The sequence below is a fragment of the Microcaecilia unicolor genome, chromosome 1, assembly GCF_901765095.1.
Source record: "Microcaecilia unicolor chromosome 1, aMicUni1.1, whole genome shotgun sequence".
NCBI lineage: Eukaryota > Metazoa > Chordata > Amphibia > Gymnophiona > Siphonopidae > Microcaecilia > Microcaecilia unicolor.
In genome coordinates this window covers 625864691-625882034 of record NC_044031.1, presented here as the reverse complement: position 1 = coordinate 625882034, position 17344 = coordinate 625864691, and the positions used below count along the sequence as shown (strand labels likewise).

The 17344-nt window shown below is 44.4% G+C and overlaps 1 protein-coding gene across 1 annotated transcript in view; it reads left to right on the top strand.

The window, feature by feature from the left end:
• Positions 1 to 17344, top strand: part of LOC115460380 (mitogen-activated protein kinase 15-like) — a 175080-nt gene that overhangs the window by 62105 nt on the left and 95631 nt on the right. Inside the window, exons 5-8 of the mRNA XM_030190164.1 lie at positions 1135 to 1225; positions 4296 to 4426; positions 7813 to 7976; positions 13942 to 14081. Coding sequence (XP_030046024.1) covers positions 1135 to 1225; positions 4296 to 4426; positions 7813 to 7976; positions 13942 to 14081 — 526 coding nt within the window. The remainder of the gene's footprint in view (positions 1 to 1134; positions 1226 to 4295; positions 4427 to 7812; positions 7977 to 13941; positions 14082 to 17344) is intronic.

The following is a 17344-nucleotide window of genomic DNA, read 5'->3' as shown; positions in this document are numbered from 1 at the left end:
TGGGTGAGTACTGCTTCGGTACATCCCACCAGTCTATGGATTGATCAGCATGATGATATGGAAGGTAAAATTATGTATCATACCTGATAATTTTCTTTCCATTAATCATAGCTGATCAATCCATAGCCCCTCCCAGATATCTGTATTGTTTATATTTTGGTTGCATTTCAGGTTCAAGTTTAGTCTTCAGTCCTTGTTCAGGAGGACTTCGTGTTCAAGTTTTTCAATTGGATTCTTCAAGAGTTGAGACGAATTTGTGTTACAGTGAGCTGCTGCATTCCTCTCCCCTCCGTTTTACGGGGCTGGATTGAGACTTAAATTCTGCCGGCGCTCCCTCCCGCTTCGTGCGGCAGTAGGGCAGGTTTGTACCCCTCCCGCTTCGGCGGTGTTAGGGTCAGTCAGCTCCTCCCGCGGTTGCGGTTGCAGGATAAGCCAGATCCCCCCGCATCGGCGGGTGTGGTGTCCCTCCCCCGCTCCGCGGGGATGAGCTGGACGGATTCCCCTCCCCCACTTGTGTGGGGATGAGCTGGGTTAATTCCCCTCCCCCGTTTCGGCGGTGGTGAGCTGGGCAGAGTGTCCCTTTGTGGGTGTAATTCTCTAAGTGCTGTCCTGCGGATGGAGCTTGGATATCGACATACTGAGGAGTTTCCGGCAGCACATGACCACATATAGGGAGGCAAAAGGATTGCTCTCTATCTCCACCTGCTGGTAGATGGACACAACCCACCAGTCTATGGATTGATCAGCTATGATTAATGGAAAGAAAATTATCAGGTATGATACATAATTTTACCTTTGTGTTTATTTTCTCTCCCCTACCTATAATTGAACAGGACCCCACCTGATACTTATAATAAATGATATTTTCTTTCACCTGCAACCATTGTGTGTCTCTCTTACCTGGGCTCAGGGTCCACCCATGTTCATGTTACCGCATGCACATAAATTATTTTTATATTTTTATTTGTTAATTATAATGTATTTTGAATGTACTAATTTGCATTTGAATGTTTTTATATATAGTTAAGTATCTTTGCACAGTTGTAAACTGCATCTGTTGGTTATTGAACTAAAAAAGGCGATACATAAAAACCCAGATTACAGTAACCACAGATTTACTGTATTTCCCTGCAGGAATTTGGAGAACATCAGAATATCATCAAATTGCTGAATGTCATCAGAGCTCAGAATGACAAGGATATTTACCTGATTTTTGAGTATATGGGTAAGACTTGTCCAGGAGTCACAGAGAAGACTGTGGTAGGAGGTTGGATGGCCTAGAGATGGAGATCACCAAAAAAGCAGCATGACTGCTTTATACATTTGAGCAAACATTGATGTGCATGGAGTGGTAATTACTACTACTTTTTAAGGTTATAAAGCAGCATCAGCCTTCTAAAAAGGCTGGGGCAATATGCACAGCGCAGCTGTGTTTAAAATGTGAGGGAGAACTGATAAGACGCTGCTTCTGTTGGTGAGTGAGCATGACAAATTGTGTTTTAAAAAAAAGAAGGTAAAAGAGATGCTTCACTGTCTCTGTAAAAGATTTGTTTCTATGTTAATACCTTTCATGTATTTAAATGTCTGCATTCTCTCCTTTTCCCACATTTCATCTAGGTTATACATATTCATCTTGTGGTACAAATCCAATACCGTTTGTTTCCTTTTATATCCTTAGCGAGGAACAGCCTCCAAAACGGAACATAGTACTCCAAATAAGGCCTCACAATGACTTGTACAGGGGCATTAACACCACCTTTCTTCTGCTGGTCACACCTCTCTATACAGGCTAGCATCCTTCTGGCTTTAGTCCTTGACTTGTCACGTTGTTTCACCACCTTGAGGTCCTCAGACACTATCACCCCAAGGTCCCTCTCTTGATTCAGCAGAGCTTTTTGTGAATATCTTACTTACAGACATTCTATTATTATTATTATTATTTCTGCATTTGTACCGCATATTTTCTAGTTGAAATTGTTGGTTCAATATGGCTTACATTTTACATAAGCTAAACATATTACATTGTTGCTGAAGTGTCCGTGTGTCCTTATCCAGTTTCTGATTGTAATTCGTTCTTTGTGGTGTGTTGTGGTGTTTTTCTATTGTCCAGTTGTATCGAATAGCTATGCAAATTGGGTCTTAAAATCTAGTGTGTGTCCTACTATATGTGTTTCTTCTGCAGTTATTTTTCACAAGTCTAGCACTGACATAGAGGGGCATAATCGAACGGGGCGCCCATGTTTTCCTAAGGGCGTCCTTGCAGGACGTCCCTGCGAAGGGGCGGGGAAACTCGTATTATTGAAACAAGATGGGCAGCCAGCTTTCGTTTCGATAATACGGTCAGGGACGCCCAAATCTCAACATTTAAGTCGATCTTAGAGATGGTCAACCTTAGAGTTGGTCGTCCCCGGTTTTCGGCGATAATGGAAACCGAGGACACCCATCTCAAAAATGACCAAATCCAACTCATTTGGTCGTGGGAGGAGCCAGCATTCGTAGTGCACTGGTCCCCCTGACATGCCAGGACACCAACCGGGCACCCTAGGGGGCACTGCAGTGGACTAACTGATGCACTAACTGAACGGAAAAAGCCCTTCCCTTACCGTACCTTAGTGATTCAGAACGGAACAGGCATGCATGAAGGAAATCGCATGCAAATGAGTCTCCTTATTCCTTATGTCTCCACTTGGATGCTCTGCTCTTCAGTGACAAGCTCCTTGTTGTTCCTTCACTTTTTGCCCTTCATCTCACAATCTCCCGAGAAACCAGCTTCAGCTACCTGGGTCCCAAACTATGGAATTTCCTCCCTTGATACCTCTGCCATGTACCCTCCTTTGGGCAGTTTCTCAAAGCCTTCCTTTTCCATGAGGTCTTCAGTCTCCCCACTTGCTAATTTCTCTGTCCCTACTTTTCCTTTTTTGCCTGTGTTTTAGAATATTGTAAAATAATGTGCATCTAAATTATAATGAATAGTGGAGTTACGTTTGTGTGATAAGAAAATATGAAACAATTCTGGCCCATAGACTTCGTAGAGTTAAGTCTGTCTTAAGGACTTGGGCTCGTTTAGACCTCTTTTGTCAGGAACCGCATAGCACTACTTGACCTTATGTATCCAGGATATTTGTCTAAAGGTATTGTCATGGAACGATGATAATGTTGTTCTGATCTTTATTTACGCTTATTTACCATGGAGTGTTGTTTTTGCTTGCTTTTGTGTTTACTTTTCTGTCTTATGTTTTGAAAAACCTTTAATAAAAATATGAAAAAAAAAAAGAATATTGTAAACCGAATAGTTGCCATGAATGGACATTTTGCAGTATATCAAGCACTTCAGATAGATATTTAAATAAATAAGTAAAAACATAATGGTATATCAAGCACTGTAGATATATATTCAAATACATAAATAAATAAAAACATAATCCAGTGTCCCTGGTCAATGTCAATCTTTGAAGGACATGTCTGATAAGGGAAGGGGGGAGGGAAATGGGACTTGATATACATTCAAAGCGGTTTACATATATTCAGGTACTTATTTTGTACCAGGGGCAATGGAGGGTTAAGTGACTTGCCCAGAGTCACAAGGAGCTGCAGTGGGAATCGAACTCAGTTCCCCAGGATCAAAGTCCACTGCACTAACCACTAGGCTACTCCTCCACTCCTCCATAAGAAACTGCATATAAAGCTGTGGAGGGTCTCAGCTCAGTGTTATCTCAGGGATTCATCTCTAAATTACATCATTTGCTACCAGATTTTCTGCCGTCACCTACTATGTTACCATCAAGCTCATTTTCAAAGCACTTAGCCTCCCAAAGTTCCATAGAAACCTATGGAACTTGCCTCCCAAAGTGCTTTGAAAATATGCCTCTATGTTACCTGTTCCAGCTGTCATTGGGAAGTGGAGGACTCCAACAATATTTGCAGGTCATATATATTTTAAGTGCTATGATCACACAGGTTAGTTAGTTGATTTTTATAAGGAATTGAAGTGTGTGTTTAAATCAGGGGCATAGTGCTTGCTTTGTTAGTTGTATATGTTAGTATTAGGAATTGTAAGGATTCATAAGAATATTTTCTGCTGCTTGCCATTCATCTGTATTGCTTTGTAAATAAATCTTTATCTATCATAGTCCTCTCCTAGTCTGATAGTTTCATTATCAGCAAATAAGTGGCTTGTGAACTCAAGGACCAGTTTTTGGTGTGTCCAATCCCTAGACATGATTTATCCTTATCCCTTTTACACCATGCTGTGATAAACCCTTTACAGGTGTAACAGGATATTTTCTCTCTCACAGAAACAGATCTACATGCAGTAATAAAGAAAGGGAATTTGCTGAAAGACATTCACATGCGTTACATTCTGTATCAGTTGCTCAAAGCTACCAAATTTCTCCATTCTGGGAACGTCATTCACAGGGATCAGAAGGTAAGCAATCACAGGAAATGCTAAACCCTCAGTCACAATATTCAGGAGCTGGAGATATTATCCAAGGATTTCCTGCTGTGATGGAAACTTGGACAGTTTGGAGGGGAGAGAAGGGTGGAGACAACTCTATTAATTGCAGAATCTGTAATTGGAAGGGAGAGGGTACCACTCTGTCCCCACATCATTGCCCATCTCCCGTCCCACAAGGCGTACCAATCCCCAGCCCTGGCTGACCCCTTGCACCCGATACCTTCGCTCCTGCGCCCGTTCGGCTGAACGCCACTGGAGGAAATCTCGCGCCCATAATGACTTCATTCATTTCAAATTCATGCTATCCTCCTTCCAATCCTCCCTATTTCTCGCTAAACAGGACTATTACACCCAATTGACTAATTCCCTCAGCTGTAACCCTCGTTGTCTCTTTGCCACCCTCAACTTTCTCCTCAAAGTGCCCTCCGCTCCCACTCCCCCCTCACTCTCTCCGCAATCTCTGGCCGACTACTTCCGTGACAAGGTCCAGAAGATCAACCTTGAATTCACCACTAAACCTTCTCCTCCTCCTATAACCCACTCTCTCAACCAACCTACCCAGGCCTCCTTCTCCTCTTTTCCTGCTATCACCGAAGAGGAAACCGCCCATCTCCTCTCCTCCTCGAAATCCACCACCTGTTCCTCAGATCCCATCCCCACCAACTTACTTAACACCGTCACTCCTACTATCACCCCCACCATCTGTCATATCCTCAACCTCTCTCTCTCCACTGCAACTGTCCCAGACACCTTCAAGCATGCCGTGGTTACACCACTCCTCAAAAAACCATCACTTGACCCTACCTGTCCCTCCAACTACCGCCCCATTTCCCTTCTACCCTTCCTCTCCAAGATACTTGAATGCGCCATTCACAGCCGCTGCATTGATTTCCTCTCCTCTCATGCCATCCTCGATCCACTTCAATCCGGCTTTCGCCCCCTACACTCGACAGAAACAGCACTATCTAAAGTCTGCAATGACCTGTTTCTCGCCAAATCTAAAGGTCACTATTCAATCCTCATCCTCCTCGACCTATCCGCCGCTTTTGACACTGTCAATCACAACCTACTTCTCGACACACTGTCCTCCTTTGGGTTCCAGGGCTCTGTCCTCTCCTGGTTTTCCTCTTATCTCTCCCATCGTACCTTCAGAGTGCACTCTCATGGCTCATCCTCCTCCCCTATCCCGCTCTCTGTTGGAGTTCCCCAGGGTTCTGTCCTTGGGCTCCTTCTTTTTTCAATCTACAGCTCTTCCTTAGGCTCCCTAATCTCTTCTCATGGTTTCCACTATCATCTTTATGCTGACGACACCCAGCTTTATCTCTCCACACCAGAAATCACTGCGGAAACCCAGGCCAAAGTACTGGCCTGCCTATCCGACATTGCTGCCTGGATGTCCAACCGTCACCTGAAACTAAACATGGCCAAGACGGAACTTATTGTGTTCCCACCCAAACCCACTTCTCCTCTCCCTTCACTCTCTATCTCAATTGATAACACCCTCATCGTCCCTGTCTCATCTGCACGCAACCTTGGTGTCATCTTCGACTCCTCCCTCTCCTTCTCTGCGCATATCCAGCAGATAGCCAAGACCTGTCGCTTCTTCCTCTATAACATTAACAAAATTCGCCCCCTCCTCTCCGAGCACACCACTCGAACTCTCATCCACTCTCTCATTACCTCTCGCCTTGACTACTGCAACCTACTCCTCACCGGCCTCCCACTTAGCCATCTATCCCCCCTTCAGTCCATCCAGAACTCGGCCGCACGTCTTATCTTCCGCCTCAACCGATATACTCATATCACCCCTCTCCTCAAGTCATTTCACTGGCTTCCGATCAGATACCGCATACAGTTCAAGCTTCTCCTACTCACCTACAAATGCACTCGATCTGCAGCCCCTCCTTATCTCTCTACTCTCATCTCCCCTTATGTCCCCACCCGTAACCTCCGCTCTCTTGACAAATCCCTCCTTTCAGTACCCTTCTCCACCACCGCCAACTCTAGGCTTTGCCCTTTCTGCCTCGCTTCACCCCATGCTTGGAACAAACTCCCTGAGCCCATACGCCGGGCCCCCTCCCTACCCATCTTCAAATCATTGCTCAAAGCCCACCTCTTCAATGTCGCCTTCGGCACCTAATCACTACACCTTTTCTCAGGAAATCTAAACTACCCCAACTTGACATTTCGTCCTTTAGATTGTAAGCTCTTCTGAGCAGGGACTGTCCTTATTTGTTAATTTGTACAGCGCTGCGTAACCCTAGTAGCGCTCTAGAAATGTTAAGTAGTAGTAGTAGTATCTACTGTGTAAGTGGTTAGAGTCAGGGAGAGAGGGCAGATTTGTCCCACGGCATCTGTGACAAAAATCAGGAGGATATAGAGGGAGAAGGGAACTTTGTATATGTCCTGCAACATCGGTGATGAGAATGGGAGGGGAGGCAATAGAGGGGGACATTTCTTCCTTTATCTGCTACACAGCATCAGTAGAATCCTGTCATCAGCAGACTCTCCCTTTCTGTTTTTTTATGTTTAAACAATTTTTTATTGATATTTCAGCATGTTAAGCCATAACAGTACCTTTCACTGAACAAATTTCACTCGCAATGCATGCTGTATAAGTCCAACACATTCCTGGACATCATCAAAACTTTTTAAACATTTTCTCCCCTATCGCCACCCTTCCCCTATTACCCCCTTTGTTTCCAACCATTTTATATTTCAACATTTTTATTGATAACAATTCAGAGGAACCCTTTCAAATAATATGAAAATATAGCAATTCAGATATATTTCAGCAAGGGTTGTAGCATTCCATCATAGTCCCCGTTCACTGGTTCCATCGCCAATATATTATAAGCAACCCCTCTGAGAGTGGATAGACACATCATCCAAATATCTGGCCTTCCTCCCCTACCTCCAATCTACCCTCATATCCCCCTCTCCATTCCCATGAACTGCCTTTCTATTTTATTCAGTTTTATGTAACAAGAATCAGGGAGGTATTGTGAACATCTCCTCCATACCTTTTTGCAGCATTAGATGGGAATTGGTATTGTGTATATTCATACAACACTGTGAATGTCTAGTAGTTTTTAGAAACAATCAGCAGTAGTTGTAGTAGAAGTAAGATTTCCTGCAGTATCTGTTATATTCTCTCCCTAGCTCTTGAATCCTGTACCTCCTACAGCAGTCATGATGGAAATCAAGAGTGGGGAAACGCTCAGCATCTTTTTTGATGCTTACATTTGTCATCCCTTTCTATCCCTACCTTCCACCCCCCCCCCCCCAATCTCTGATTACTTGCCTGCAGCCTCTGATGCTCTGATCTCTCTCTCTCTCTTTTTTTCTGCTCTTAGCCCTCCAATATTCTCCTGGATGCTGATTGTTTAGTGAAACTGTGTGACTTTGGGCTTGCTCGTTCCTTGTATCAGCTACAGGAGGATCAGGGAAATCCCACACTGACTGAATACGTTGCCACACGCTGGTACCGAGCTCCAGAGATTTTACTTGCTTGCCACAGGTAAGAAAATCCAAGATTTGCTCTTTGGTAGTCACTCAATGAAGACTCTTATCTGCGCTCTTCAGAGAATGTGTCCGTATCGGTGTTGGAGATTTTTATGGCGTGTCATGGAAGTTTGATAGGCACGTGCCATTATTTTAGGAACTTATCCAATAGTGGCATTTATACATGTACTAGTAAAAAAGGCTCGTTTCTGACACAAATGAAATGGGCGCTAGCAAGGTTTTCCTCGGAGTGTGTATGTTAGAGTGTATGTGAGAGTGATTGTGTGAGAGAGAGAGTGAATGTGCGAGTGTGTGTGTGAGAGAGAAAGTGATTCTGGGTGCGAGTGTGTTTGTGAGAGAGAGAGAGTGTGTGTGTGAGAATGAGAGTGTGTGCAAGTGCGTATGTGTGAGACAGTGTGAGAGAGAGAGAGTGTGTTTCACACAGATACAGTGTGTGCGAGAGAGAGTGTGTGTGAGACACAGACTCTCTGTGAGACTTGAGTGTATGAGACCAAGAGAGTGTGTGAATGACTGTGTGACACATAGAGAGTGAATGTGATACAGTGTGAGACATAGAGTGTGTGAGAGAGAGAAAGACATTGACTGAGAGAGAGAGAGAGTGTGTGTGTGACAGAGATACCCCCCCCCTCTCTGGTGTCAGGCCCCCCCTCCCTCCCTCCCTCCCTCTCTCTGGTGTCATGCCCCTCCTCTCTCTTTCTGGTGTCTGAGCGTTACTGTGCAGGACGCTGAGCTCTGGCTGTACTTCAAGGAACTGACCAATCCTATTTAATAGAATGCACCTCCAACATTCTGAAGCCGAGAAACCTCATGTGATTGGTCACTTCTGCTTGTGACGAACCCGGAAGTGCATGATGTCAATTCAGGAGATGGATATAGAGAGCAGGAATGCCTCAGCATGCAGTCAGCTTCAGAATGTTGGAGGTGCGTTTTATTATATAGGATGTGACAGCCAATTGTAAAATACTGTTCTCCGAGGACAAACAGGCTGCGTTATTCCCACATGTGGGTGACGTCATCTGATGGAACCCCATTGCAGATGCTGAATCACTGGCATTAGAGAAAGTTCCAGCAGCGTCCCACTGTGCATGCGCTGGTGCCTTCCCACTCAACGCTCGAGCATGGGTCCCTCAGTTTCTTTTTTTTCCACAGAGCTGAGAGAATGCGTTTGCGTAGTCTTTTTCTCATGCTGCGCTTTTCTAAAAAACATTTCGCTATCGCAAGTGTCTTCCCCTGCAGTTAATTATCTTCTTTTTAAAATTTATTTTCTTCCAGACCATCAGAAGTTTGTTTGGTTTGCGGTCTTGGGAGATCACTTCAGTTTCGGGCAATGCCCTTCGTGCTCGCTTACAGCACCACAGACCTTCTCCAAGGTGATGGTGGTGATAGCCGCTCAATTGCGACGGGAGAGTATCTTGGTGCATCTCTACCTGGACGATTGGTTAATCAGGGTGAAGTTGGCGGAGGAACGCCGGAAGGTTTTGGATCGAGTGGTTCTCCTTCTCCAGCAGTTGGGCTGGATTGTCAATGCGTCCAAGAGCTCGCTGGTTCCCTCTCAGTCCTTGGAATTCCTGGGGGTGTTCTTCAATACACGGGAGGGCTTGGTGCACCTTCCGGCAGTGCACATCCTAAAGATCCAGTCCCAAGTGCGTCGTTTGCTGGCAACCAAGGCTCCATCTGCATGGGATATTTTGCAGGTTCTGGGGTCTGTGGTGGTAACCTTCCAGGTGGTACCGTGGGCGAGGGCGCATATGAGGCCTCTTCAGGTGGCCCTTCTAGCTCGCTGGTCCCCTCAGGCGGAGTCTCTCTCTTGCAGGGTATCTCTCCGTTTTCCAGTACGTCTCAAACTTCAGTGGTGGGTAGATTTTCATCATGTGAGCCGGGGCATGCCCCCGGACTCTCCTGCCTGGGTGTTAGAAACAACGGATGCCAGCCTGACTGGGTGGGGGGCCTATTGCCAGGGCTCTTGGTCAGCGGAGGAGTCCCAGTGGTCCATCAATCGCCTGGAAACCCGGGTGATTCGTCTTGCCATGTTTCAATTTCAGCCGATGCTCTTCTTCCGCGATGTACGAGTCCTCTCCGACAATGTAACAGCAGTCGCTTATGTAAATCATCGGGGGGGGGGGGGGGGGGGGGACCAAGAGCTCTTTCTTGGCACAGGAGGCAGCGTTGATTATGGCCTGGGCGGAACAGAATGTCTGGCTTCGCTCGGCAACGTATGCTGTGGGAGCATCCAATCTGCAAATGGATTATCTAAGTCGGCATTGTCTGGATCCAGGGGAGTGGGCTCTTGCCCCATTCACCTTTCAGCTCATTGTCGATCGGTGGGGCACCCCAGTAATGGATCTCATGACCACCGCAAAGAATGCCAAGGCTCTGTGGTTTTTCAGCTGCAGAAGGGAGCCGTTGTCAGAGGGTCTTGATGTGTTGGCACAGCCCTGCCCTCATCAAACTCTCCTGTTTGTGTTTCCTCCATGGCCTCTCATTGGTTGGGTTCTTCAGCGCATTCAGTGTCACGTCGGTCGCAAGTTACTGGTGGCTCCCGATTGGCCACGTCTTCTGTGATATGTGGATCTCATGCGGTTGCAGGTGGATGCATTGCTTCCTCTTCCCTCGGAGGAGGGTCTCTTGAGTCAGGGGCCCATTTGGATTCCTCTCACTTACGGCTTGGCTGTTGAGTGGGCATGACTGTTGAAGAAGGGTTACTCTGTTGTGGTGGTGCGTACCCTTTTGAGTTCCAGGAAACGGTCCACTTCCTTGGCCTATGTTCAGGTTTGCCATGTTTTTGAGGCTTGGTGTGACGAGCGGGAGGTGCAGCCATTGAGGGCTTCCGTTGGTCATCTGTTAGATTTTTTTGCATGGAGGTCTATAGAAGGGTTTGTCTCTGTCCTCACTTCAGGTGCAGTTGGCGGCGCTCACCTGTTTTCGGGGTCCGCTTGAGGGGAAGTTGCTAGCCCTTCATCCAGATGAGTCTCAGTTTTTCCAGGGGGTTAAGTGATTGCGGCCTCCCTTGTGCCCGGTGATTCTTCCTTGGAACTTAAATTTTGTTCTGTTGGCCTTGGTTTAAGTCCCGTTTGAGCCCTTGGGGCAGGCTACGCCTTAAGATCTTACACTTAAGGTAGTCTTTTTGGTGGCTATCACTTTACCACGGCATATCTCTGAGTTGCAGGCCCTGTCCTTTTGTGAGCCATTTCTGGTCTTCTCCAAGGAGAAGGTGGTGTTACAGACAATTCCTTCCTTTCTTCCTAAGGTGTTTTCTCCTTTTCATGTCAATCAGTCTATTTCTTTGCCTTCTTTCCTGCGGGAGGAGCCCCCTTGGTTGTATAAGTTGGATGTTCGTTGGGCATTGTGGTGTTATCTGTGTAGGACAGTGGAGTATCGGAAGTCCGACCACCTCTGGGTCTTGTTCGCAGGACCTTGAAAAGGGGAGGTGGCTTCCAAGGCCTCCATTGCACGTTGGATTAAGGTGGCAATGTCTTCCGTATACCTGCTGTCAGGGAAACAGGTACCCGCGGTTCTTCGGGCGCATTCTACGCATGCACAGGCCTCTTCCTGGGCAGAACACTCTCTCATTCCACCGCAGGACATTTTCAGGGTGGCGACTTGGTCCTCGCTGCATTCCTTTGTCAAGCATTACAGGTTGGAACTTACAGGCCTGACAGGATGCTTCCTTTGGGGCATCCGTCTTGCTTCAGGGGCTTGCCCACCCTCGGTGAGTACTGCTTTGGTACGTCCCACTTGTCGGGAATGGTCTGGAGAAGACAATAAGAAAGGAAAAATTAGATCTTACCTGCTAATTTGCTTTCCTTGAGTCTCCCCAGACCATTCCCGAGCCACACCCGGGAACATGGGATGGTAGGGATCTCTTCTGTCTGGGATTGCAACTGCATCTGTGTATTAATTCAAGTTTGTTCAAGGTTATTCTTTTGGTGCTCTCTTCCTTCTGGGGAGTTCCTTTTGGGAGCTTAATTTCTTGTTGTGTTTTACCTTTTAAGTTCTTGGTGTTGAGGTTAAGTATGTGTTGCTTGGCTATTCGAACTACTGAGCAGGTCAGGGTTGCTCAGTCCCTTATACAGGAGCGCTGCTCAATAATTCTCAGTCTCCCTCTGCTGGTAGGAGTGCATAGTACCTACTCGTCAGGAATGGTCTGGAGAGACTCAAGGAAAGCAAATTAGCAGGTAAGATCTAATTTCTCCTTTTTTTTTTTTATCCCATTCTTGAATTGATGTTAGTTTATTCAGGGCTGTGGGTAAGTCAGGTTCAGTGGGTATGATTAGCTGCATATCATCTGCATAGATGTAGAACTGAGTAGCCATTGACCAAAGCAGCTTGGCTAGTGATGAAGTAGATATTGAATAGAGTAGGTGACACTATCAATCCTTGTGGTACCCCACAGGCCAGTGCCCTTGGTGGTGATGAGGTCCTGCCAAACACTATGGACCATTTCCTGTCTGATAGGATCTGAACCAGGCAAGTACTGTTCCGCTGATACCTGTTTCTGCCAGTTGTGCTAGCATAATATTGTGTTCCACAGTCTCAAAAGCTGCTGAGAAATCTAGCAGTACTAACACCGAGGCAAATCCCCTGTCTCGGTTTCTGTGAAGATCATCTAGTAGGGATACAAGGACTGTTTGTTCCATAACTGTGTCCGAATCCAGATTGGCATGGATCTATCCAGTTTCTCTCTTCTAGCCAATCAGTTGATCACAGACTGTTTGTTCTATAAGTTTCCCTAAAAATGGGATGTTAAATACTGGTTGGTAATTTTCAAGTTTGTCCTGGTCAACATTGTTCTTCTTTAGCAAAGGTTGCACCACTGCTCTTTTTAATGGTGTTGGTAGTTGCCCATTAGAAAGAGAGGAGTCACGATTATTGTGGCCCCTTCTATTAGGCCCCTGCTTGCCTGCTGCACTATATTTGATGCTAGCCAATCAAGAGTACCAACATGTCTCCTTCCAACCCCAGAGAAGCATCAAGAGGGGCTTGGCAGCCAGGGTTGTGGAGTCAGAGTTGGAAGCAGTTTTGGATGGAGTCTGTCAGTAAAACCGTGCCAACTCCAGCTTCAAAATAAAAAGTCATCATGATGGTTAATTTATCATTTTAAATATCTATATCTACATATGTTCTCATTGTCCTGGATCTAATATTTACGGAACAAAACAATTTAAGGCCTAATATTAGTAGGAGTCAGAGTCAAAGTGGAGAAAAATAGAGTTGGAGTTGAAGGTTTAGAGTACTGACTCCACATCCCTGTTGGCAGCCCCAACATATCACATCTCAACCCCAGAGAAATAAGAAGAGGAGCTCAACCTTCAGTGGATAGTGATATGTTGGGGCAACCAAACCCCTCTTGTTGTTTCTCTGAGGCTGGGAGGATTTCCACCCCCATCCCCAGCAAGATGGGCTCAGGGGCTCCAGGATATCAACTGCCATCCTCAAAGAAACAATAAGAGCAGCAGCTCCATTCACCTGATGATGCCTGCCTACCTCACAGTCACAGTCCATTCGCTCTGCCCCATCACATTTTTTTCCGTATTTTGTTTAACCAAGTTTATCTGTACTCTCCTGTTCCTTACTTTTACATATTCTAACTTGAAGGTTTGTTGCTTTTAAAAGAGATCCTTTCAGCTTTGCTCATTGCTGCTCAAAGCGTTGCAAAGTATGACTCTAAAAAGGATGAGTGGACATTTGTGGCTGCAGTATCAGTATCCCGGTTGGATCTGGGGTGGCTGCATGCAATAACCTTCTCTATGTAGTGAGTGGATTTGATAGACAGAACCATTGGCACTGGAGCAGGAGTTGTGGCCTTAGACAATCATATTTATGTTGTTGGAGGTTACAATGGTAGAACCTTAATGTAAAGTTATAATGTGGAGGGTAGGCTAGATCATATTTTCCAATGTATCCATTATGTTGTCTCTTTCTCCTCCATACTGAATGCATACTCTATATTCTCTCTTTAGATATACTAAGGGAGTGGATATGTGGAGTGTAGGCTGTATCCTAGGAGAGATGCTTCTGGGAAAACCTCTCTTTACTGGAACATCCACCATTAACCAGATTGAGAAGATCATGAGCGTCATCCCAGCACCTTCTCCAGAAGGTAAGAATGAATTTTGGAAATAAGGAGCTATAGCAGTGGTTCTTCCCCAGCCAGTCAAGTTTTCAGCATAACCACAATGAATATTAATGAGAGAGATTTGCATGCATTGCCTCTACTGCACACAGATCTCTCACATGAATATTCTTTGTGGATATCCTGAAAATCTGAGTGGCTGGGGTGTTTCCAGGAAAAGATTTGGGAACCACTGAGCTATATCATTATTTATTACTTATTATTTAGCCAAGGAGATGAGTGTGATCACAGGAGCAGAAAATTCTACAGTATTTTTATTTATTGTGCCAGACATACCGTAGAATAGATCCCAAACAGGCAACTAAGTGGTGTACAAACAAAGGTACAACAGTGCAATGCAAATGAGGATACTAAAGGAGACGGCAACCCTGGGGATGACACAAAAGGTGTGCATTACAGAATTATACTAGTATTTGTCACCATACCTGACAGATTATGATGGGCTACTTGAAAGGCTGGAAGAGTGGCATGCAGATGAAATTTATTGTGATCAAGTGCAAAGTGATGCACATTGGGAAGAATAACCCAAATTATAGCTACATTAAATTAGGCTGCACATTAAGTATTCTGTGCCGTTCTAGTCACGGCACCTCAAACAGGTATAGTGGAACTGGAAAAGGTACAGAGAACAATAACCATATCCTAATCATAGCTGATGCTAGAGTCCACCTTGGGGGTCAGCACCCAAGAAAAAGATCTAGATGTCGTCGTAGACAGTACGCCAAAATCTTCAATCCAGTGTGCACTGGTGGCCAAAAAAGCAAACAGAATTCTAGGAATTATTAGGAAAGGGATGGTAAATAAGACCGAGAATACTGTAATGCCTCTGTATTGCTGCATAGTGTGACCTTACATTGAGTGTTGCGTTGAGTTCTGGTCGCCATACATCAAAAAAGATATAGCGACGTTAGAAATGGTTCAAAGAAGCTAAAGGAAAGGCAAAAGAGTTTAGGGATCTTCACCTTGGAAAAGAGATGGCTGAGGAGAGATATGATTGAGGTTTACAAAATTCTGAGTGGTGTAGAACGAGTAGAAGTGAATCAATTTTTCACTCTTTTTCAAAAAGTACAAAGACTCGGGGACACTCAATGAAGTAACAAATCACATATATAATAAAAAATATAAAAATATATGTAAAAAAGGAGGAAATTGTGAACAAATCGAATCACATGTCTGACAATCAATTTTTAAAAAAACATAATGATATTAAATATTATGATAATAATAAATAATATTTTAAAAAAATTTTTGTAGTCCATGCATATAAATAAGGATATGATTAGATATTTAATATGAATATCCTTATTTATATGCATGGACTACAAAAATTTTTTTAAAATATTATTTATTAATATTTGAAATTATTAACATTATACATAATTATGCATTGAGTCACTGTGTTTTATTATAGATACATTTCTATAATGTCAATTTAACCTGACAGAGTCGATTTGCTCAGCACCCATTTGGTCGTTTGTTGGTATAATAATGATACTTGGTCGCTTGTCTGTGGGTACAACAATAATATTTTGTTAATATATTTGATTATATGTAAGTATATTTGATTTATATTAGGGATGATTAATATATTTTTAACATTTCTAATATTTTTATCATAATATTTAATATCATTATGTTTTTTTAAAAATTGATTGTCAGACATGTGATTCGATTTGTTCACAATTTCCTCCTTTTTTACATATATTTTTATATTTTTTATTATATATGTGATTTGTTATTTTATTTTATATATCTTTGTTGTTATGTTATAGACCCCTGATGAAGGTTTTTTCTAAAACCGAAACACGGACCGTGTTGGGTCCTCAATAAAGTTTTTTGGAGCACCTTATCTCTTGTCTTGGATTGATCCCTTGAAGTTGTTTTTCCACTTGTTTCTTTCGTTGTTGGACTTCTGTGGAAATTTTTGGACCTTTTTTGACACTCAATGAAGTTACATGAAAATACTTTTAAAACAAATAGGAGGAAACATTTTTTCACTCAACAAATAATTAAGCTATGGAATTCTTTGCCGGAGGATGTAATAACAATGGTTATTGTATCTGGGTTTTAAAAAGGTTTGGACAAGTTCTTGGAGGAAAAGTCCATAGTCTGCTATTGAGACAGACATGGGGAATCTACTGCTTGCCCTTGGATTGGTAGCATGGAATGTTGCTACTTTTTGGGTTTCTGCCAGGTACTTGTGACCTGGATTGGCTACTGTTGGAAGTAGGATACAGGGCTAGATGGACCATTGGTCAGGCCCAGTATGGCTATCTTTATGTTCTTATGTGCTAAGCAAAATGATTAAGTGCTGAGATGGTACATGATAGAGATTTATAAAATCCTGAATGGAGTGGAATGGGTAAACAAATCGAATTGTTTACTCTTTGAAAAAGAAAAAGGCTAGGGGACTATTAGGTTTATTTTCGAAAGAGAAGGACGCTCATCTTTTCACACAAATCGGGAGATGGGCGTCCTTCTCCCAGGGTTGCCCAAATCGGCATAATCGAAAGCCGATTTTGGGCATCCTCAACTGCTTTCGGTCGCAGGGATGACCAAAGTTCACAGGGGCGTGTCAGAAGCATAGCGAAGGCGGGACTGGGGCGTGCTTATCACATGAGCGTCCTCAGCCGATAATGGAAAAAAGAAGGGCGTCCCTGACAAGCACTTGGGCAACTTCGTCCATTTTTTCTTGCGACCAAGCATCAAAAAGGTGCTTGAACTGACCAGATGACCACCGGAGGGAATTAGGGATGACCTCCCCTTACTCCCCCAGTTGTCACTAACCCCCTCCCACCCTAAAAAAAAACTTTAAAAATATTTTTTGCCAGCCTCAAATGTCATACCCAGCTCCCTGACAGCAGTATGCAGGTCCATGGAGCAGTTTTAGTTGGTACTGCAGTGCACTTCAGGCAGGTGGACCCAGGCCCATCCCCCCCCCCCCCCCCCCCCACCTGTTACACTTGTGGTAGTAAATGTGAGCCCTTCAAAACCCACCAGAAACCCACTGTACCCACATGTAGGTGCCCTCCTTCACCCATAAGGGCTATGGTAGTGTTGTGGGGAGTGGGTTTTTGGGGGCTCAGCATCCAAGGTAAGGGAGCTATGCACCTGAGAGCAATTTGTGAAGTCCACTGCAGTGCCCCCTAGGATGCAAGGTTGATGTCTTGGCATGTGAGAGGGACCAGTGCACTACCAGTGCTGGCTCCTCCCATGACCAAATGGCTTGG